This window comes from Hyaena hyaena, unplaced genomic scaffold (genome assembly GCF_003009895.1).
Source record: "Hyaena hyaena isolate Hyena2069 unplaced genomic scaffold, ASM300989v1 scaffold_426, whole genome shotgun sequence".
In the NCBI taxonomy this organism is placed as follows: domain Eukaryota; kingdom Metazoa; phylum Chordata; class Mammalia; order Carnivora; family Hyaenidae; genus Hyaena; species Hyaena hyaena.
In genome coordinates, this window is record NW_024081061.1 from 1,449,928 (window position 1) to 1,472,825 (window position 22,898).

Below are 22,898 nucleotides of genomic sequence, written 5' to 3' on the forward strand. Positions count from 1 at the left end.
TGTTTTTCAGAAATGGCTTCACATCTGTCCTCATTCTAAACAGGGAGGCTTCATCATACCAGACTGCCCCCCCTCCCCCCATGTGCCTTGTTGGTCATACCCTGATACCCTGAGCCATGTCCCAAAGCCAAGCCAGGTCATTGGAGCATCCCTGAGGACAAAGATGTGAGTATAGGTCAGTGTTGAATACACTGACTCTGCAGTCAGAGAGCCAGGCTTGGAATCCCAGCTCTACCACTGAGGTGTAAGACTTGGGGAAGTTTCTGGGCCTCAGATTTCTGGGCCAGATTTCTGCTTTGTAAAATGGAGATAATGGCAATAGCTGTCTATGACTACAGAGCCACATCTATTGAGAGTACTCCTGATTGTTATGTTCTTCATCAAAGCCTCTGCATTCAGAAGACTCAGGCCATTGAAGCCTGGCTCCTTAGCAAATGCCGTCATTTTAGGGGAGGCACTCTGGGGCGCACACGAAGAGAGGCAATAATGGTTCTGCAAAGATTCCCAACTCACACCTTGATTCAACAAAGATCTATTATTTGTCTACCAAATGTTAGGGCTGATACAAAACCAGGAATGCAGACATGGCCATCACATAGTCACTCAAGCAGGTGAGGGAGGCAAACACAGACCCAGAGCTACAGTCCATAGACAAGAGGGCTCACAGGGGAAAACCAAGGACTTGTGGGAGTTGTGGAGAAAGGAACAGTGAGCTCTGTATTAGAGAGGACATGGGGCTGCTGTTTATGGGATTGACAGTCTTTTTTTCTTAAAATTTTTTACATTTATTTATCTTTGTAGACAGAGCACAAGTGGGGGAGGGGCAGAGAGCAAAGGAGACACAGAATCTGAAGCAAGCTCCAGGCTCCGAGCTGTCAGCACAGAGTCTGATGTGAGCTCGAGCCCACAAACTGTGAGATCATGACCTGAGCTGAAGTCGGATGCTTAACTGACTGAACTACCCAGGTACCCCTGGAATTGACAGCCTTGCTGGGCAGATAAGTGCAAAAAAAACCAGGGTGGGCAGCTGTAACTCTCTAAGCAGACATTTTGCCTGGTGACTTGTCTTACCTTGCCCACAGTAGAAATGTGTAGGTGATAAAAGCAGCCTGTCCCATGGCAGAGGAGACAAGATCCAGACCCTACCTCCAGCCAGAGCATGGTACACAGCAGGTGCTCAGTAAATGGCTATCCCTGAGCTGGATGGATGCTGGGCCTGGAGAGATGTGGGGGCAAGATGATGGTCTACAGACATTTAACTAGGTGTTTTGTGGAAGAAATTGAATGCAATTGACTCCAAGAGATGAAATTAAATTCTAGGGAAGGAAGTTGGTTTGAAAGTGCCGAATCCTTACCACTAGACTACGAGAGGAAGTTGATTTGAAGAACAGTTCCCTTTCCTGGATTTGCTCTTTTATTTGCCTAAGTAGTAGCTTTCTAAAAATTAGAGGCCTCCAATACAAATTCTTAAGTGGCACCAGGATTCTACTTTCTTGGAATTGTGAAGGGGAGGAGACAGCACCAAACAATTACACTGTAACTTAACGACAGCTGTGAAAAGGGTTATGAAGTATACATTGCTATAGTCTCTCATGACAGGAACACAGGTACAGTAGTTCTGAGTAGGGAATACTGTAATTGAGATTTGAGGGTGGTGTTAATTAAGGGAAGGATGTTTGTTGGGGGGGGGGTAGGGCAGAGACAGGGCTGTAGGGAGGGTAACAGCCTGTGCAAAAGCCTGGAGAAGGAAGAAAGCAAAGGCTTGGAACAAAGAGAAATCCCAGGAGAGGTGAGTTAGTTGAGGCACCCTTCCATTGAAGACCGGACAGGTATGCAGGGTTTAGACCATGCAAGGCTTACTTGGCCACAATTCAGATTTCAGAGGTAAGGAACACAGTTTTGTTTTGTTTTGTTTTGTTTCGTTTTTTAATTCACCATTCACCGGTATTTCCCCAGTACCTAGTAGTTAATGGCACTCAAAATTTTGTTTAAGAATTACTTAACCCCCCGGGGGGAGGGGGGGCTTGGCTGTCTCAGTTGGTTAAGCATTTGGACTCTTCCTTTCTTCCTTCCTCTCTCTCTCTCTCTTTCTTTATTTCTTTAGCATTCACTCTTGATTTCTGCTCAGGTCATGATCTCATGGTTCCTGGGATCTAGCCCTGATTGGGTGGGACTTTTTGATCCCGGATAGCACAGAGCCTACTTGGGATCCTCTCTCCCTTTTTCTCTGCCTCTCATTTCTGTCTCTCAAAAATAAATAAGTAAATATTAAAAAACAATTAAACATTAAAAAAAAAGAGTTACTAGGATCGCCTGGGTGCCTTAGTCATTTAAGTGTAGGACTTCGGCTTAGGTCGTGATCTCACATTTCATGGGCTCCATCCCCACCACTGGCTCTGTACTGACCGCTCACGGCCTGGAGCCTGCTTCAGATTCTGTCTCCTCTCTCTGCCCCTCTCCCTTCCTCTCTCTCTCTCTCTCAAAAATAAATAAACATTTAAAAATTACTTTATCCTCCAATAACACGATTCACTTTTATTTAGAACAGGGAAATAATTATATTTGTCTCATTTTCTTCACACGCGCATACTGGGTATAATTGTCATGATGGTGAACAATTCAGTAAAGTAATCCGAATCCAGCGTTCATTAGTGAGAGCCGTTACTGGTGAAATCTTCCTAGAGGTTGGGTAGTTTTCAGTGTTCATCTAGGATGTTAGGTATGGGGAAGTTGTATTTGCTGAGCGGAAGGTGAGGCACTGCCAGTCGGGGTCGAGGTTGAGTTTCTTTCCTAGAAGTGAGAAGGAGGTAAACGAATCTGAGACAGAGCGTGTGCTTTTCGGTCTTGCTTGGTTCCTTGCTGCCCAGATCCTACTCCGCCTCTAGCTTTCGCTCCGCCCCTCCCTGCCCTTGCCCCACCCCATTCTACTCCTCCTTCGCCCCTCCCCTCCGTCCGTCAGCACCACTCTACCCCCGCCCCGCTCCGTACCCTGGTTGCGCCTACTTGCTCCTCCCTGCCTTCACTTTACGCGGTGCTCCGCCCACTCGCGCCTACTTTTCCGGCCAGCGTTGCGGCTGCGCGGTGCGTGCCCTATTTTAGGCTCGTGGAGAGCGTCTCTGGCTCTCAGCTCTGGGCGAATTTTATCCAGGTCCACCATGTGGAGCGGACGGCAAGGTCGCCTCAGACCAGTGGGCTGCGTGGTGGAGGAGCTACGGTGCCGTCGACGGGAACGGGAGGCAGGTGCTGGCGAGCAAGGGAGAAGGCAGCATGCGAGGGGTGGCCATGGCGGTCGGAGGATGAGGAGGCCCCAGGGTGGGAGACAGGGTTGAGAGTCCTAGGTGCCCCCCCTACGTTCAGCCGGCTCCTTTGCCCCTAGCACTGCGGAAGGCGCGGAGGGAACAGCAGCTGATTAGTAAGAGACTGCTAAGAGACGACGCCCCGGAGGAAGCCGAAGGGGGATGTGTGGCCATGATCCTTGGGGACTTTGAGGTGAGGCGACAGGGTGCGCAGTGAGGTTGACGCCAGCTGGCGCCAAATTTCTTTTGAGGTCCACCCCAAATCTGAACGCATTACCTTCACTACCTCCATCCATCCAGTGGGCCAAGCCAGAAAGCGGGGAATCATCCTCGAGAACTCGGTCCCTCATCCCCACACCAATACATCAAGTTGTAGTCGTTTTAAAAGTCCGAAGGAGTTTGGCGTCTTTACGTGCTTCACCACTGTTGCTACGCTATCCTGTATACTCACAATAGCCCTCTAACAGGTCATTTGCATCTGTGCTTGCCGCCTTCAAGTTCATTCTTCATACATCAGACAGATGTGTCTTTTAAGAACACATAGAGACCGAAAGCCTTCCTGTGACCTATAATGTCCAGCATTGGCTAACCTTTGCCCACCTCCAAGCTTACCAGTTTATTCATCTTAGTCCAATTTACCCTTTTTTAGTTCTTTTTTTTTTTTTAATACTTACTTTTGGGAGAGCGGAAGCCGGGGAGAGGCAAAGACGGGGACAGAGAATCTGAAGTGGAATCTGGACTGAAGCTTGACAGAAGCGATCCTGATGTGGGGCTCGAACTCAACCGAGAGATCATGACCAGAGCTTAAGTCGGTCCTTCAACTGACTGAGCCACCCAGATGCCACACACACCCCTTTTTAGTTCTTGAAAGACTGTATTAGGCTCTTTTCTTGCTTCAAGGCATTTGCATTTGCAGCATCTAAAAGCGTGTCTCTTTTAGTATTCTGTCTTGACAGCCCATTTGCAGAATCATCAATCCTACTAATTGTTTGCTTGTTTATCATTTTTCCAACTAGACTTATTTCTTTGTTTTTTAATTTATTATTTTTCAGTGTTTACTTATTTTTGAGAGAGAGAGAGTGTGTGTGTGCAGGCGGGGGAAGGGCAGAGAGAGGGAGGGAGACAGAATCTGAAGCAGGCTCCAGGCCCTGAGCTGTCGGCACAGAGCCTGATATGGAGCTTGAACCCATAAACCCGGAGATCCTGACCTGAGTCAAAGTTGGATGGTTGACTGAACTACTCAGGTGCCGCAGAACCTAGACCTTACCTTATTTGTTGTCATTTAAAACTCAGGTGAGTGTGTAGTATCTGGCATATAGTAGATGGTCAGTATTTAGTGAATAAGTGAATGAAATGATTAGTTTTAGCTGATTTATTTATTCAGCAAGCATTGAGCATCCCCTTTGTTTATATTGTCTATGTTTATGTACGTTCACAAAGTACTCATGCCTAGGTTCATTGGTTCATTGTGTGCTTACTTTATGCCAAGGTACTGTGCTGGGTACTGAGGTATACAAAAATGAAGAGACTCCCTTTCTGTGAAGTGCTTGCAGTAACCCAGTGAAGGAGACAGGTTTGCTCACCAGCTGCCATGAAGAAAACATGAGGCACAATAGAAACCCCTCAGTGTGCAAAAGGAAGCCAGAAAGAGCTTACTTCCCAGAGGCAGTAACAGGAGTAGAAATCTGAAGGGAGTGGAGGACCTGGGGAGGGTATCCCAGGAGAAGGAATACATTGTGCAAAAGCTTGGAAGCATTAAAAACAAGTCATGTTATGCTAGGTTTTGGGAGTATAGGTTGCATGGGGAGAATGGCTAGAGTGGTAGGTTGTGCCAGACTGGAAGGTTTAAATGTTATCCTTGTAATAACTCTTTAAGAAGGCAGGAAAGATGTTATTTCCATTTTTCAGGTGAAAAACTGAGGTTTGGGTTCCTTGTGGAGAAGTGGCAGGGCTGGTATTAAACCCAGTTCTGATTCCCTCTTATGTCTGCAAGATTGAGATTTATGAGCCATATTAGTGTGAATGACAAGTTCTAGGGATGGTGCAGCATCACAGTGCTCACAGGCAAAGTGGGCAGAGTGGGATTCATGCTTGCTTTCTGGCAATTGTGTGTTGCCATCTCTTCTCTCCTTGCCCTGCACTCCAGATCCAGCAGTTCTTACGATTAGCGCAGCGGGGGACAGAGGAAAAGGAGAGAGAGAGGGCTCTGGTCAGCCTTCGTCGAGGCTTGCAGCATCCTGAGACGCAGCAGACCTTCATCTGGTCAGTGTGGGTGGTGTCAGTGGGGGCTGGGGCTCTGAGGGATGGACAGGAGTGTGGAGGGGATGGGCCACAGGCTGAGCAGGGCTCTGGTGCTCACTCATGTAGGCTGGAGGGCAGCATGCGGACCTTAGTCGGGCTTCTGACCAGCAACCAAGCCCTGTTGCAGCTTGAGGCCGCTCGGTGCCTTCATGAGCTCTCTCATTCTGAGCAGTCTGCGGTGGCTGAGGCCTGCCTGCCAGCCACTTCCTACCTTCTCACCTACCTCTCCGGTCACAGCTCAGACTTTATAGTAAGCCCTGTCTCTTCCTTGTTCTTGGCTTGGATTTAAAAATTATGCTTTTGGGTGTAGTTGGAGCTGGCACATAGGGGGAAGAAGAAAGCTTGTTTCCCATGATGTCCATAGCCATACATATGCCCATCATCTTCCACTCCCTTTTGCCCAGAGCCTCAAAGACAAGACTCTTCCATCCTCTGCACTCCCACCCCTACCCTAGCCTGAGATAGGCCATGCCCAGCGCTTTTGTTGTCCCACTCTCAGGAGCTCTGTCTGTATACACTGGGTAACCTGATTGTGGAGAGTGAGGCTGTGAGAAGGCAACTCCTGCCACAGGGCATTGTTCCAGCCTTGGCTGCCTGCATCCAGGTGAGCATCCACCTACTGTCTCTCTCCTTGGACAGCCTTCCCCTCACTTGTCTCTACATAGTTCCCTTGCTTTGTTTAGGCAGCTTCAGCCTCTGCCCTAAGCTAAGAGATTGAAAGTCACGAGAAATCTTATGACCCAGCTTCCAGAGTCAGATGTGTACTCTGTCTACTTCTAGTCCCCCCATCTGACTGTGCTGGAAGCCCTTGGATATGCCTTGTCCCAGCTTCTGCAGGTTAAGGAAGCTCCAGAACTGATCATCCCGTAAGTAAAATTGTGCCTCCAGATGTGCAGGTAAGTGTGACCTACTTGGTGTTGTAACCCCTGGAGGCCTGACTGAGTCTTGTTTCCAGAGCTGTTGCACATTTTAGCTCAATGTGTCTGGCTAGGAAGAGCTTCAGATTTGGATACTTTCCCACCTGCTCTTAGCGTTTGGGAAGAATGACTGTCATCTTGGCTTCTGTGGTTCCAACTCACAGCTCTCCTTCTGCTCACAGTTCTGTCTTGGGCTCCACTCTCCCTGAGCACATCCTGCGACTGTTGCAACCTGGCCCAAAGCTGAACCTTGGGGTCGCTGTGGAATTTGCCTGGTGCCTGCACTATATCATCTGCAGGTAACACAGGCCATTTGCATAAGTCCCACAGAACTTCTCTGGGGCTCCCTTCCAGGACACTTATGTTTTTGAATTTTGGTTTCAACTTTGTAATTGCAGTGAGTTTTCTTCCTTCTGGGGTTCTCTTTACTTGGATCCCAGGAAGCCTACAAACCTAGGCCATTTGCCATGTTAAAGTTGGGATTGACTGAGTAGGACTATTTGATTCTTATTGCCCAGCCAGGTCAACAATGCCCTGCTTATCTCCCATGGGGGTCTGTCCACTCTGGGACTGCTGCTACTAGACGTGGCTGGAGCTGTCCAGAGAACAGAGGATGAAGGACTGGAGTTGGTAGGTGAAGAGAACAGGTCAAGGTCTGGGCTACCGTTCTTCCTGCTGTGTTCCTCCTTCAGTACGTAGGTAATCCTTTCCTCCTTAGACCATATTCCCAACTTGTCTTTACAGCTGGCTTGCCCTGTGCTTCGGTGTCTAAGCAACTTGCTAACAGAAGCAGCAGTGGAGATTGTGGGAGGGCAGAATCAGCTTGAAGACGAGCGTGTTTTGGCAGCCTTATTTATCCTTCTGCAATTTTTCCTTCAGAAACAGTCCAGCTTACTTCCTGAGGGCCTCTGGCTCCTTAACAACCTCACTGGTATGTGCCATAATGTGCCTTTAGATAATGTGCCTAGGACCTTTAGATACAGTAGATACCTTTAGACTCAGCTGAGGTGGGTAGGGGTGGGGGCAGGGGGCAGTTTCAGACCCGTTTGAGGGATTTTACTGTGACATTTTCCCTTCCAGCCAACAGTCCTAGTTTCTGTACCTCCTTGCTCTCCATGGATCTGATTGAGCCCCTCTTGCAGTTGTTGCCAGTTTCTAATGTGGTGAGCGTATTGGTAGGTGTCGGGGTCACTTAAATCCCGGATCTGTTGCCAAAGCCATCATTAATCTTTAGTTTTCATCCTTTGTGGGGACTGTGTATACATGTCTCTCTGCAGGTGCTCACAGTTTTGTGCAACGTGGCAGAGAAGGGTCCTGCCTACTGTCAACGTCTGTGGCCAGGGCCCTTGCTCTCCTGCTTGATTGGTACACTGGCCTTCCCTGACATTGAAGTAGTAGGCCAGAGTTTAGAGCTGCTGCAGTTGCTGTTCCTCTATCGGCCAGAGGTGGGTTTTGGTCCTGGTCCCCTGTTCTGACGCCTCTAGTCTCACCATGGCCCCTTTCCTTCCAGTCCTATTTCTAGTCAATTCTCTGGGCCTGGCAAGCCTATGTGGACTCCAGGTTGGAACTTCCAGCCTCTTTTTGGGAAGACACTCTTCCCAATGGAGGTGGGCTAACCAGTAAGGCTGTGGGAATTGAATGTTAGGGCCCAGGAACTCAGCTGTTGAATCCTTTTTTCCCCTGCCCATAGGCTGCTGAGGACTTTCTGAAGCAATCAGGGTTGCAGGTCCTGGAAAGGCACAAGGAGGAGGCACAGCTCCAGGATCGTGTGCATGCTCTCCAGCAGATAGCTCTTCACAGGTGACCTGGCTTTTCGATGTCTTTCTACTCATCACCTCTCCGCTCTGCCCCAACTTCCTTGCCCATGGATCCCCTTTTAAGGGTGTAGATATCTCATGCTCTCTGCTCATATGTCTAAGTCAAGACCTTCAAAGCTCAGCTCCTCTTTGACCCAGCACTGTCCACACAGGACCAAAGGGAACTTGACGTGGGCCCTGGAAACTTCCCTCCCCCGCCATTAATAGCTGGTGGTTTTTGATGGGACAGAATAAAGTTTTATTTTTATATTAAACTGGTTTGCCTCAGTGGTTGCACAATAAGGGGTGGAGGGGAAAATAAGGAGAAGAATATCCAGAGATGGCGTTTTTCAGCACAAGCTTTATAAATAACAGAAGAACACATTTCCCCCCACATTTTACTCAGTCCAGCATAGCCCAAGCTTTGGGGCTGTTGCTCTTAACAATCAGTGGAAGCTTCAGCTTTAGGCTTTGCCACTTAGCACATTCTCCAGGGCTCTGGTTACTTGATCGGAACTGAAGTTATTCAAAGAGACATTCTTCTCTTGGCCAAATGCTGAGGAGACAAGAGAGGTGACTAAATATCCAATATGCACTGTGTGGGGTACCAAAATATCAATAAAAGGTTTTTGTCTTCAACTTACGGTCTTGTTAGAATAGGAAAAGTAGAAATATCACCAAGAAGTATTTGGGATGCCTAGAATTTATACATTGGGTCTCAAACACCTTTAGGAAGCCCAGGTCCGACTAGAATTTTGGCTAGTTCTGGGTGACCACAATGGGAAGGAAGGTGTTTCAGGGCAGTTTTTAGGGACCTGGTAGGTATTTATTATTATTGCACTGTTTTGCATGGGTCTAGCCTTGTCTAGGTGCCAACTGTATGGCTTCCACAGTCCTAGTATAATACACTATAAAGTAATCCGTGTCCATTTTCTCTAGTCTATTGGCTTTTTCCTCCCTATTTTTTAAAATTTTTTTTTTTTTTTATGTTTTATTTATTTCTAGGAGAGAGGGAAAGAGACAGCATGAGCAGGGGAGGGTCAGAGAGAGAGGGAGTCACAGACTGAAACAGGCTCCAGGCTCCGAGCTGGCAGTCAGCACAGAGCCCAACGCGGGGCTCGAACCCACGAACCGTGAGATCATGACCTAAGTGAAAGTCAGACGCTTAACCAACTAAGCCACCCAGGCGCCCCTAAAATGTTTTATTTATTTCTGAGAGACAGACAGCGTGAGCAGGGGAGGGTCAGAGAGAGAAGGAGACACAATCTGAAACAGTCTCCAGGCTCTGAGCTAGCTGTCAGCACAGAACCCAACAGGGCTCAAACCACAAATTGTAAGGTCATGACCTGAGCCAAAGTCGGATGTTTAACCGACTGAGCCACCCAGGTGCCCCTCCTCCCCATTTTTTAAAAAAAGTATTTATTTATTTTGAGGGAGAGAGAAACAGTGTAAGCAGGGGAGGGACAGAGAGAGAGGGAGACACAGAATTTAAAGCAGGTTCCAGGCTCTGAGCTGGAACCCCAGCTCGAACTCACCAAACGTGAGATCATGGCCTGAGCCAAAGTCAGATGCTTAAGCCACTGAGCCACCCAGCCCCCCCCCACCGAAACAATTTTTAATACATACTGCAGTTATCCACTGTAAGAACCAGTCTACCTTAAGTGTGATTTATTTTCTCCCTGACATACCTAGGCAAAGGTGTAGTTAAAAGCTGCAACTACAATACTATTATACAATAAGTCTAATACATATTGTGTGCTTTTACTATGTGTCAAGCAATGCAATTTTCAGATTATGGAAAAAAATTGGGAATATGCTAAAAAGGTGCTAAGGGCATTGTTACATAATTTGCCAGGGAGTTCCTTATTGGGGAGGTGATATACAAGTTCAGACCTGAATAATAACCTTCATTACAATGAGCTAGCCACAGAAATCTGGTAGAAGTGCATCCTAGAAGGGGACACATGTAAAGGCTAAACCCTGTTTTATCCTAGTTGCATAACCTTAGGTGTGTTCCATAAAAAAATTTTTTTTTGTAAGGTCCACACCCCATGTTGGGCCTGAACTCAACCACCACATCAAGAGTCACATGCTTTATTGACTGAACCAGCCAGGTGCCCCCATTGCGTAAAAATGTTTATTCATCTTTCTAATGTCTACAATGAGGGGGGAAAAAACCCCACTCCCTCATATAATTAATGAAGATTAAATGAGATTTAGGCAAGATAGCACTCAACACACCTTAGCAATAAGTGCTCAACAGAATCATCATCTTACCAGGAATGGCACTGCCCTACACCTAATGTGTAAGGACGCACAGCAATAAGAACTGACCAGCATCTCTTCTTCCCCATCTGAACCCCGTTCTGAATTACGAAAACAGCTCTCGGTACCTATGCAGTACCGGGCCCGTCTCCACACCTATGCTACTCGAGACACCAAGCCTTCTGTAAACGTGCGAATGTGAATTTATCTGAAACAACCTCAAAACCAAGGCCGAAGTTGGAGTTCGAATCTCCCTACAGGCTTCTGCGTGATCCTGGACGACTCTTCAAACCATTGTTCTACCAAACTCCTAGACGGCCCGCTTCTCCCACTCACCGTAACGGGCCCAGAGCTTGGGCTGCACATCGGAACACTCGCGGATTAGGAATGGCAGGCCAGGGTTCGCCTTCTTCAGCTCCACATAGTGTTTCTCGATAAATTCCCTGTGGGGTTGGGGGCGAAGAGAGGGCTGTGAGTGCTATCTACGCGCTGGCCTACCCAAACACCAGGTTGATAGAGGTCATGACCTGGGAGCCCCAAAGCCTACCAGCCCCACTACCTCGCGCCTCACCTGACGCCCTGACTGCCAGGCGAGCGCTGGCACAAGTGGAGGCGAATCTCACGCAGGCCCAGTTTTGCCCGAATTCCGCGACTGGCTATAGTCGCCGCCATCTCCGCTAGTGCCTAACTCCCCGCCCTAGGACTCCGGGTCAAGTTCTCCAATCCGACCAATCGCGGACCCTCCAGATACCGCGATATTTAGATGACGTAGGGGGGCGGGGGAAAGTTTAGCCAATGCTTTAAGAGCATTGCCGAGAGGACATCCTGCTTTTTGCCCAATTTCTGGGCTAGCTGGCGGTGGAGGAAAGGTTGCGGAGCGCGAAGCACTGTGGGCTGTTCCTGAGGTGCATCGTGGGAAAAAGCTTGTCGCTGGTGTGTTGTCGTTGGAGCTTCAGTTGTTGGCGGCGTTGAAGCACCGCAGACGAAATGCCAGAGCGAGACAGTAAGGCTCGGGTCATCTGTTCTTTATTACCTTCAGGACTTGGGACACTTAACGTGTTGTTTTCGCCTCAGGTCTTAAGCCCTGTGTGGAATCTGGGGTATGGAGAAAGGGCGGGGTGTGACGCTGGAATCTGGCGAAGCTGTTGGGTCCCGAGTGAAACCGGGAATCTCCGAATTGTTGGCTGAACTGTTGTCTCTAAGCCTTGTCCTTGCCCCAAGTGACCACGGGTGTTTTATCTGTGAACTACTCCCTATCCCCAGCACTTAAATCGAGAATTCTGCCAATTTGTCTTTCACGCAGATTTTAGATGTCATCTTCAGAAGTCTTTGCTGATCCTCCGCGCCGGTATTTTCTCACTTCGGCCTAGAATTACGTTGTATTGTCACTGTCTTTCTTCCTCACTAGATTGTGATCAGTTTGACCAGAAAACATTAGTATGTTCACTAATATATTCCCAAGTTTTGCACAGGACCTGACACGAAAGAGATTAAATTAGTTCCAATTCTTTTTCTTAGGCGAGCCTTTCTCCAACCCCTTGGCTCCAGATGGCCACGATGTGGATGATCCTCACTCTTTCCACCAGTGAGTGTTTCAATATGGGACTATGGAATGAACTAGGGGGGCAAGTAGAGTGGTGTGGTGATGGTGAAAGAATTCTAAGTTGTCAGCAAGGATGGTACAAAATACTGTACCACTTGCTCCTTTATCTCTGTGAACTTTAGCTGGATCAGATCAATTGCATTAGAATATTACAGGGGAAATTCTGGCTGGGAGGGTGCTAGTTTTTAAAGTTAATGTTTAATTACATATGATATAGGAGTTGATTCTTAGGGAAAATTAAAGTAGAAATAAGAATATATAACATCCTCATTTCCAGTCCCTTTCTTTGACCATGTAACCACTGTTTCTTTTTTTACATCTTTCTTTACTTTTTACATGTCTTTTAACATTTATATACATACTTGCATGTCTGAGGAAAATGTATTTTTACTCTATAATTTGAAGTATTAAAATTAAATGTACTGTCTTGCGTGTACACACATATATATTACATATATATTGTATTTATATAATTATTATATGTTTATTATATTATATATTTATGTAAATATTATATATATTATATATTTGTGGCTTAAGTATAATATATGTGTATGCCATTTTGCCACTTGCATATTTTCCTCACTCTGTGTTTTGGAAATTATTTTCATGGCAGTGACATGGATTCCCTTCTTGACCAGATTTTCATCAGGCTTCTCTAGGGTCTCATTTTGAGTAGGACTGGTGGGCTCACTTTTAGCAAAGAATGCTGTGAAGCCAGTTTATGGAGAATCACCTTACATAATGAAGTAGGTTCAGTCAAGCTCCTTTTTCCACCTTTGATGTCTAACCAAGTTCCTTTTAGTAATTTTTCATAAATCCCCAATTGTCCCAGTGTGTATTCAGAGCCGAATTTCAGTTCCTCTCCCCTAATGCAGTAGCCTTTATTCCTATGACAGTAGTCTTTTTTTTTTTTTTTTTTTTTAAAGTTCTTTAATTTATTTAACAGAGAGAGAGGGAAAGAGTGCACGCTCAAGCGCAGGGTTTGGGCGGAGAGAAGGGGAGAGAGAGAATCCCAGGCTGGCTCCATGCTGTCAACACAGAGCCTGATGCAGGGTGCAAGATCATGACCTGAGCTGAAGTTGAACTCTTAACCAACTAAGCCACACAAGTGCCTCTTCTGTGACAATAGTCTTGAACAGTGTCTTCCTTGGGAACACTTAGAGAATTCTTTGCTAAAACTGGGCACAGCAGGCCAAGAAAGAGCGCTAGTCAGAAGAGGGCTCAAAAGGGCCTGACTAAAGTTTGGCCAAAGAGTAAGTCTTTGTCATTGTACCAGTTAAAATTATCTCTTATACCGTTGTTGCTATCTGCCCCACATTTGAGAAACACTCATGATTTAAGTAGTCTCTAGTTAATGGATGTTTAGGTTGTTTCCAAGTTTTTATTATTTTAAAGTCTGAAATTGAATCTTTTTTACAGTCGTTCTACTATAACTGTCCCAGTAATTAGCAAAGGTAAATATAGGTGAATGGAATCGCTAGGTCATAGGATATACACACTTAAATTTGGATACTGCCAAATTGGCCTCATATTGGCTATATTGAATTAACATATGTTCCCTTCAGTGGAATTTTTACTTCCCACATTCTCACTCATACTTGATTTATCAGACTTTTTAATTGTTAACACTGTGATGCATTAAAAGTAGCATGTTTTTATTTTAGTTTGTAGTTTCATGATTTTCAGTAAAATTAACATTTTTTTTACATATTCCTTTTCTAGTTCTTACTAGGTACTCATTTTTAATACCTTTGTGTTCTAGGTCAAAACTCACCAATGAAGACTTCAGGAAACTTCTCATGACCCCGAGGGCTGCACCCACATCTGCACCGCCCTCTAAATCACGTCACCATGAGTAAGTTCTGGGGTCTTCCAGCGTGTCTCTTATTTCCTTCCTATGGAAAATCTGCTGAACTAGATGTCTTAGGAACTAGAAGGTTAGTTATTTTTTGAAGATTGTGATTCTGATTGTCTCCTGCTGGAGATTAAAGCTCAAGAGGAGACTAGGGTGCTCTAGGATCTCAGAATATGTTCCACAGACCACTTGTACTGTGAGTGCTACTTCTAGTGCTTAAATGTGCAGAGGTCCATTCCACCCTTATGCACTCAGATACTGGGGTAGATATTGGAGAATATATAGTTTTAATAGTGCTTCAGCTGGTTGTGATGCTATCTAATGCTATCAGTGAATTTCTTTCTCTTCTAGGATGCCAAGGGAGTACAATGAGGATGAAGACCCAGCTGCACGAAGGAGAAAGAAGAAAAGGTAAAGGAAGGATGGAGGAGTGTTGGATTTAAAGTGGATAGTGTTTGGGGGAAATGAGTGGTAGTTAGGAGCATAAAAATTGACATTTTCCTTTATAATTTTGAGGTTCTATGCTTTACTGGTGAGGAGTGATAGGTAGAGTGGCAATTTAGGACTTTGGAGTCAGCGTGCAGTATTTTTATTTCAGCTTTACCAGTTCCTAGCTGGATAGCCATGGGCATGTTGCCTAACGTTTATCTAATACTCAGTATTCTCATGGGTAGAACAGAGCGTGATTTCATAACTTTTAGCAGGTTGTCATGAGTGTTAGCTGTGATAGTGCATGTAAGCATTTAACACCAGTGCTTGGTATATGATAACCATCCAATAAAACTTACCTGCTGTTATCACCATCATCAACATGATTTATTTATATGATACTAAAACTTCTGGACCTGATATTTTGCAGGTCCTCTCTTCTGGGGGAAGACCAGCAAGGAATGACTTATTTTCAGTTAAAATTTGGAAGGCGATAAAAATTTAGATAACTTCCTGGTTGCCCTATGGAAAAATCTCATACCTTTTAGAGACTCAGTGACACAGAGTTGGGTAGCATTAGAGAGTTCTGAATTGACAGATGGAATGTCCTGAGGTTGCACTGAAACAGCATATCTGTGATCTGGAAGATGCTGTAGTTCTAATTTTGAGGACTATCAAGAGGTGGCTGGCAGTTCTATCAGGACACATAGATAAGCTTTCACCAGAGGGTTGGATGAAACAGGCAGGAACAATTCTGCTTACTTTGGGATAACAGCTGGTGAGCTTTATGCATTTGCTTTTCTCTTGTCACAGTTATTATGCCAAGCTTCGTCAACAAGAAATTGAGAGAGAGAGAGAACTAGCAGAGAAATATCGGGACCGTGCCAAGGAACGGCGAGATGGCGTAAACAAAGATTATGAGGAAACTGAGCTGATCAGTACCACAGCTAACTACAGGGCTGTGGGCCCCACTGCTGAGGCGTGAGTACCCTGGGAACCAGGGTCTGATTCCCTCGGCATCCCAGAGTCCTACAATCACAGTGAATTCTTCCTAACACTTTACCTACTTTAGAGCCTCAGCTGAGCCATCTCAAGAGGGACTTGCCCCTCACAAAAGACTGTTCTAACATGATTGCTTTCAATATACAGGGACAAATCAGCTGCAGAGAAGAGAAGACAGTTGATCCAGGAGTCCAAATTCTTGGGTGGTGACATGGAACACACCCATTTGGTGAAAGGCTTGGATTTTGCTCTGCTTCAAAAGGTGAGGGGCACCTGGATGGCTCAGTCAGTTAAGCATTTGACTTCAGCTCAGGTCATGATCTTGCAGTTTGTGAGTTGGAGCCCCATGTTGGGCTCTGTGCTGATAGCTCAGAGCCTGGAGCCTGCTTTGGATTCTGTGTCTCCCTTTCTCTCTGACCCTCCCCATTCATGTTCTCTGTCTCTCTCCCTCTCTCCCTCCCTCCCTCCTGCTCTCTCTCTCTCTCTCAAAAATAAATATTTTTTTTTTACAAAAGGTGCATCTTGGTGAGGGGGTAGACAGTGCTGAATGTTCTTGTACAAGGCTTTCAAGGTGAAGGAGGGAGGCTTCTGTTAGACCAGACCATTTAGAAGGGCTAATGGTGGCTGTTGTTTAGGACTAATTGTAATTCATCCTTTAAGTCATGGCCTCAGTTTTTTATTTTGGGGGGGAAACTTTCTCTGATCACCTAGGTATGGTTAAGCCCCATTGCTCACCTCCTACTTCCGGTACCTTTGCATAGCTCTTCTATTTCACTTATCATAGTTATCACATTTTGTTGTCTCTTCTGCTATAAGCCCCATTAAGACAAGGACTATATTGACTTATTTAGTATTGAGTTCTTTATTCCTGGTACAGTCAGGTATATAGTGGTGTTAGGTAAACATATGTAACATGAATAAATGTCTGAACCCTAGGTACGAGCTGAGATTGCCAGCAAAGAGAAAGAAGAAGAAGAACTTATGGAAAAGCCCCAGAAGGAAACCAAGTAAGTAAACCTGGGGGAGAGCTTGAGAGTTTAGAAAAGTGGGACTTAAAGTAGGAACACCTTGGGTGTCAGGGTGGCTCGCTCAGTCAGTTAAGCATCTGACTTTGGCTCAGGTCATGATCTCGAGGTTTGTGAGTTCAAGCCCCACATCAAGCTCTGTGCTGATAGCCTGGAGCCTGCTTTGGATTTTGTGTCTCTCTCTCTCTCTGCCCCTCCCCTGCTTGCACTCTCTCTCTCTTTCTCTGTTTCAAAAATAAATAGACAAAAAAAAAAAAAGTAAAAAAGTAGGAACATATTTAGCAAAAAAACTTATTTTTTATTTTTCTAGGAAAGATGAGGATCCTGAGAACAAAATTGAATTTAAGACACGTTTGGGTGAGTACAGAATTACACTAAAGGTTGTGCATTTTCGGTGAACTATAGGGACTTAATGCTCTGAGGAGGATATGCTTCCCCTTTCTCTCAACCTTCTTTCCTCTATCTTGCCCGTAGAGTAGCTAGTTCTTATAATATGCTCTACTAGAAATCAGATGTGGATTTAGTCATTTCATGTGTTATTAATGTCCCCTCAATTATGTTGGAAGCTGTTTCAGATTGTGTCTTATGCATTCAGGGAAGTAGCTTGTAGCTTATGTGTTAAGGGATGTAGCATGGTTGGTGATTGAAAGCTCAGAATTTGCCATCTGAGACCTCGGTTTTAATCCTGCAGATGAAGCTGCATTAGGCATGTGAGGGCGCCTGACTTCACTGCTCATTGCCTGTTTGTCTGCAGAAATAGGGCTAATCACCTCATGGGATTATTGGGGGGGGGAATTATTATGCACCATACCTATCATATTGAGCATGTAGCAGGGCTGGTTTTTCCATCAAGAACCTCATTCTTCCTCCTCACAGGGCCCAATGCAACGTGAGGCATGTAGTATCCTTGAGGAGACATTGTAAAAGAATGGATAGGAGCTCAGGCTTTGGAAATAGACTGCCTGTGTCCCATTCTTTATTCTGTTGCTTGGTAGCTGTATGATTCTAGGTAAATCAATTTTCTCTTAACTTTAATATCTTTATCAGTTAAAAGGAGATAGTAAGGCACATCTTATAGGGCTGTTGTGAAAACTGAGTATTTGGTATGGTGGCTAGCACAGAGTTAAGCACTTAGTAAACGGCAGCTGTTACTGTAGAAGCTTCTCCATGGCTATGCTGCTGCTTGTCCTCTTTTTTTTTTTTTTTTTAAATGTTTTATTTATTTCTGAGATAGACCGCATGAGCAGGGGAGGGTGAGAGAGAAGGAGATACAGAATCTGAAACAGGCTCCAGGCTCTGAGCTACCTGTCAGCACAGAGCCCAATGCAGGGCTCAAACTCATGAACCGTGAGATCATGACTTGAACTGAAGTTGGACGCTCAACTGACAGAGCCACCCAGGCGCCCCTGCTTGTCCTCTTTTGTAGGCCGCAATGTGTACCGCACACTGTTTAGGAGCAAGGCTTATGAACGCAATGAGCTATTCTTGCCAGGCCGCATGGCCTATGTGGTAGACTTGGATGATGAGTATGCGGACACAGACATCCCCACCACGCTTATCCGCAGCAAAGCAGATTGCCCCACCATGGAGGTAAGTGACCTGAGAGCCTGTTACATGAGCCTCAAGCCTGGGAATCAGCCTTGATTCTGCCCTGGGTCTCATCTACCACATTTAACCCATCACTGAGTCCTGTCCATTTTTTATTTCCTAAATTTCAATTTGGATTCACTGGAGTGATTTTTACAAATGGCTGGTGTGATCTTTTCAACAAGCAAATTTTTGTCTCACCACTCTTGAGAAGCTTTCAGTGATTTCTCATTGAGAAATTGCCCCTGCACCTTCTGGTCGTCTTAGCCGCTTTTCATCATGATTCCCTGTAGTTGTTCTCCAGTGAATACTAGCTTTCTTGAATGTGCTAGATTCACTTTTGACTCAGGCCTCTTTGTATGTGCTATTCTTTCTGCTTGGAATCTTCTGTGACACCTTTCTCTGTTTTCACCTAGTTGGTTGTAATTTGTCCTTCAGTTTGTTAAGTGAATGAATGAAGTGAAGAGATTTTGCTCTATGGGATAACATCCTTGTTTCTTGTGGTTTTCAGGCCCAGACAACACTGACTACAAATGACATCGTAATCAGCAAGCTCACCCAGATCCTTTCCTACCTGCGGCAGGGTACCCGCAATAAGAAGCTCAAGAAGAAGGATAAAGGTAACCTCGAGGGTTAGGGAGAGAAACCTTAACTTTGGAGGGGCTTTGGAGCCTTTTGTGTCCAGAACATTGGGAGGTTCCTAGATTGCAGATAAACATGGGAGCAGTGTAGCATTAACTTCACCCACCCTGGAAGCAGTGGTCAGTTTTGAGACTTGACAGGAGAGAGCAATCGGGAGCTTTTATTATCTAATCGTCTAAACACACGTTTAAATGGGCATTCAGAGCTGGTTAGGCTGAGTTGGAATCAACTCAGGAATATTTTATTCACTGCTTTCTTTATATCTTAGGGAAGATGGAAGAGAAGAAACCCCCTGAGGCTGACATGAAGTATGTATCGTAGTACCGTCACCTAATGTGAGGGAGAAAAGGGCTCTTTGTTTCTTGTTTTTGGCATTTTGGGGAGGCCTTGGTGCAAGAATCTGTAGAAATGGCCAGGGAGAGTGGAAGTGGTGTGACTTTGGCAGCTAGGGATCTCTGTTTTTCTAGTATATTTGAAGACATTGGGGATTATGTGCCATCCACAACCAAGACTCCTCGGGACAAGGAGCGGGAGAGATATCGGGAACGAGAGCGTGATCGGGAGAGAGACAGAGACCGTGACAGAGAGCGGGAGCGAGAACGAGATCGGGAGCGGGAGCGGGACAGAGAGAGAGAGGAAGAGAAGAAGAGGCACAGCTACTTTGAGAAGCCTAAAGTGGATGATGAGGTGAGATATGGCCCTGGTACCAAGTAGTAGAACTGCCCATCTCTGTGCCTGCCCAACCAGGTGTAGGGTAGGGAATTGATTCAGGGATTAGTCAAGTGGGGAGGAATGAGTGTAAATCCCTTACAGTGATACTCACTTCAGTTTCTCTTTTCTTTCCAGCCCATGGATGTTGACAAAGGTGGGTTGTATCTGAGATATCTTGCATTTGCTCTGGCAGTCTTACTTTTCCCTGGGCTGAGAGTCTATTCCTAGAGCTCAGAGCTGGCAAAGGTTGGGATTGTGGGACTTCCTGGTCTGGGTTCTCATTAAGATCCATGTCTTGCTTCATGGAATAGAAAGGAGTCTGGAGTCGTTCCCCCCCCCTCCCCCGCTTCCTGGGCAATGGCAGCCATGTTTGCTCTGTTAGCTACAATTCCTCCAGCTGTGTGGTTCTGAAAGATGTGAGGGAGGTCGAACCAGCAGTATTCTTTGTACACAAACCCATTTCAACCACAATAGCTCATTACTAGTTGAACTTTAATTAAAATCATGTTAGCGGAAAGAGGGTTTTTTCTGCTGCTTAAAAATATGGTTTTATGAAAACAGGTTGAAAGTGTGTGTGGAAAAGAGGTTCGAAGTTCCTTATTTCACAGTCTGAATAGAGTTCCCTTTCCCCCCAGGACCTGGGTCTGCTAAGGAGTTGATCAAATCGATCAATGAAAAGTTTGCTGGATCTGCTGGCTGGGAAGGCACTGAATCATATCCTTTATTTCATGTTGTTGCTGGATTCTAGAAAACGGTTGTCCTGTTTCTTTCCAATTCCACCTACCTCCTTGCTTCCCCACAACTCTTGGCCCTCATCCTGCCTCTTGCCTTTCATGCTGAATTTTGATAAAATTTTGCAGTCCTTGTGGCTTTCCCTTTTCTCCCCCACATTTGTTCTTTTTTTAAGGTATTTTTATTTAAAGTTTATTTATTTCAGTAGTCTACACCCAATATGGGACTTGAACTTACGACCCCAAGATCAAGAGTCCCATGCTCTTCTGACCAAGCCAGTGAGGTGCCCCATGACTTTCCCATTTCTCAGAGGATTCCTGCAAGTTCACAGCCTCCTTCTTATGAGTTTTCATGTTGGGGCTTCTAGGCCTTGGCCCTTCCTTCTTGAAGCTTTTCAATTATAGGTAGAATTAATTTCTTTAATGTAACGTATGCTGAAGAAGCCAGAGGACAAGAAGCAGTTGGGAGACTTCTTTGGCATGTCCAACAGTTATGCCGAGTGTTATCCAGCCACGTACGTGAGACTGTTGAAGAAGGGAGGCTGGGATAATTGGACAAGTTGTGGGGAGGGGGATGAGGTGGAAATTTGATTAACTTGGACCCACAGGTACTTACTTGGATGAACTGTTCTATTAGGTTCTCGGTGAGAGGTCTGGGGGTGGCGGTTGCCATTTCTATGCGTATAGCATCTTAGTTGGTAGATTTCTGGATAGAGCATAGGAGTCTGAGTCTGCACCATGTGTTAAACTGTTGCTTCTCTTTAGGATGGATGACATGGCAGTGGATAGTGATGAGGAGGTGGATTACAGCAAAATGGACCAGGTGTGGAGTTGGAAGGATGGGTGGGGATTCTTGGGCAGTTACTCTTTGCCACATATCTGCTTCCCCACTCCAAAAGATCTGTGTCTCATTTTCTGGGCCTTAACTTTCCCTCAGTTGCAGCAGTAAGAACAGCAGCATTGTGGCGTCATGGGAATTTTAACCTTTAAAGTATCTGTCCAAAGTCAAATGAAATGTGCTCAAAATAGATTTTTTATTTCTTATAAAATGCTAGGCTTTGATTTCTGTACTAGGCAGTGAACAAGCCTTTAGTGCATAAATAGAAAGGGTAGAAGGAATTTCAGTCTTGAGAAAAATAACTAAATTTTACTCTAGCCAGGATTGAAATGTTCTTCTCTGTCTTAAAACAAAAAAACCTTAACAAATAATACCATTAATGGTGAAGAAATTTCATCTACTTTTTCCTTCCATGGTTGAGCATGGTTTAATTATATCTTGGAGACTTGCTTAACCCTGGCTCTGCCATTTATTAGTTTTGTGACCTTGACAACTCATTTTACTGCTTATGCCTCAGTTTTCTCATCAGGAGAATTCAGAGGAATATGGTTTTCTTTTGATAGAGTTTGAGAGAATTAAATAAGTGTTCAGGGTTCAGAATCATGCCTGGTACATAGTAAGTACATAGTAAGCATTTGTTAGTATTTATTAGGGTGGGATTTATGAATTATAAAAAAAGACTTGGAGAACCTGTTTTTATTAAGGGCTAAAATTCTGTTTCTTCTGACATTTCTAACTTCCTTGTTCCCATTGTGTCTCTAACAGGGTAATAAGAAAGGCCCCTTAGGCCGCTGGGACTTTGATACCCAGGAGGAATACAGCGAGTATATGAACAACAAGGAGGCTTTGCCCAAGTGAGTTGGTATTAAATATGGCTAAGGAGTGAGAAGAGGGATGATGATGGGGTGGGCCAGCCTTCACCAGAACATGTTCTCTAGTCACAGGGCCATCTGGGAACACCTTGTTACTGCTGTGCAACCTCTGAGACCTTTCTCCCAAATGTCCTTTATTCTCAGAGCTGCATTCCAGTATGGTATCAAGATGTCTGAAGGGCGGAAGACCAGGCGCTTCAAGGAAACGAATGATAAGGCAGAGCTTGATCGCCAGTGGAAGAAGATTAGTGCAGTAAGTGAGATTGCCTCTCGGGGGCACTTCAGCTGAGAGGAGACACTGGCCCACAGATGCGGGTACAGGCAGGGGGCTGGAGAGCCAAGGAAGTAGGAGAGCTGTTAGCTTTGTGCCTCAGATGAGCTTAGGCTGACAGCATAACTATTGTGTGTTGACTGTTTTTTTTTATAGATCATTGAGAAGAGGAAGAAGATGGAGGCTGATGGGTGAGCAGCAGCATTCTTCTCTGGGGCACTGTAAGAATTGGTTGGAATACTGATCTTTGGCTGACTCATTTATCCTTCCATTGCAGAGTTGAAGTGAAAAGACCAAAATACTAATCCCTGGTTCCAGCTGCAAAAGGATTCCTCACAAGGAAGCGCTTGCCATTGTTTGCTTTCTGCAGTTCCCAAAAGAGTTGCAAGGTGTCTTTCTGTGAATGTATATAAAATGTTGTATGATCATTTAGTTCCATTAAAACTGGTCAGCATGAGGACACCTGGATTGCTCAGTCAGTTAAGTGTCTGACTCGTGATTTCAGCTCAGGTCATGATCTCACGGTTCGTGGGATCAAGCCCTGTGTCTGGGCTCCGCTCTGACAGTGTGGAGGCTGCTTAGAATTCTCTCTCTCCCTCACTCTCTGCAACCCCCTCCCCCCGTTCTCCTTCTCTCTCTCAAAATGAAGAAAATAAACTTAAAGAAAACCTTGTTAACCTGCTATCCTGTCTTCTCTGTGTTGAGCTTTCTCCCTTCAGGACCCCTGAAGCACCAAGAGGAATTCCACTGATTG

The 22,898-nt window shown here is 45.4% G+C and overlaps 3 protein-coding genes and 1 long non-coding RNA gene across 7 annotated transcripts; 2 read left to right on the top strand and 2 right to left on the bottom strand.

Annotated features, from left to right (window-relative positions):
• Positions 1-2,508: 2,508 nt before the first annotated feature.
• On the bottom strand, positions 2,509-3,055 carry LOC120245621. Its single transcript, XR_005531836.1, has 2 exons — positions 2,989-3,055; positions 2,509-2,790 (listed from the first exon to the last, which is right to left on the bottom strand). It is a non-coding gene; the product is annotated as an uncharacterized LOC120245621 (long non-coding RNA).
• Positions 3,056-3,067: 12 nt separating this feature from the next.
• TMCO6 (transmembrane and coiled-coil domains 6) lies at positions 3,068-8,585 on the top strand. 4 transcript variants are annotated; one of them, XM_039252722.1, is made up of 12 exons: positions 3,068-3,240; positions 3,377-3,489; positions 5,443-5,558; positions 5,664-5,847; positions 6,097-6,201; positions 6,378-6,463; positions 6,697-6,813; positions 7,033-7,144; positions 7,259-7,445; positions 7,595-7,689; positions 7,792-7,959; positions 8,205-8,585. In XM_039252722.1, exons 1-12 carry the CDS (start codon positions 3,156-3,158, stop codon positions 8,316-8,318), a joined length of 1,482 nt encoding a protein of 493 aa, XP_039108653.1. In that variant the 5' UTR covers positions 3,068-3,155; the 3' UTR covers positions 8,319-8,585. The 4 variants fall into 4 exon arrangements, with proteins under 4 accessions (XP_039108653.1, XP_039108654.1, XP_039108656.1 ...); XM_039252725.1 differs by having other exon boundaries at positions 3,161-3,236; XM_039252723.1 differs by lacking the exon at positions 3,377-3,489 and having other exon boundaries at positions 3,070-3,236.
• Positions 8,586-8,651: 66 nt separating this feature from the next.
• Positions 8,652-11,296, bottom strand: NDUFA2 (NADH:ubiquinone oxidoreductase subunit A2). The gene is made up of 3 exons (XM_039252727.1): positions 11,147-11,296; positions 10,912-11,018; positions 8,652-8,866 (listed from the first exon to the last, which is right to left on the bottom strand). The coding sequence occupies exons 1-3, from the start codon at positions 11,245-11,247 to the stop codon at positions 8,775-8,777; spliced, it is 300 nt and encodes a 99-aa protein (XP_039108658.1). The 5' UTR covers positions 11,248-11,296; the 3' UTR covers positions 8,652-8,774.
• A 98-nt stretch (positions 11,297-11,394) lies between these two features.
• On the top strand, positions 11,395-22,623 carry IK (IK cytokine). Its single transcript, XM_039252721.1, has 20 exons — positions 11,395-11,578; positions 12,094-12,160; positions 13,944-14,036; positions 14,388-14,447; positions 15,279-15,446; positions 15,615-15,729; positions 16,404-16,474; positions 16,803-16,849; positions 17,919-18,082; positions 18,591-18,699; positions 18,990-19,029; positions 19,189-19,408; positions 19,568-19,586; positions 20,068-20,146; positions 20,598-20,678; positions 20,929-20,986; positions 21,767-21,855; positions 22,018-22,126; positions 22,301-22,335; positions 22,422-22,623. Exons 1-20 carry the CDS (start codon positions 11,563-11,565, stop codon positions 22,447-22,449), a joined length of 1,668 nt encoding a protein of 555 aa, XP_039108652.1. The 5' UTR covers positions 11,395-11,562; the 3' UTR covers positions 22,450-22,623.
• The last annotated feature ends 275 nt before the right edge of the window (positions 22,624-22,898 follow it).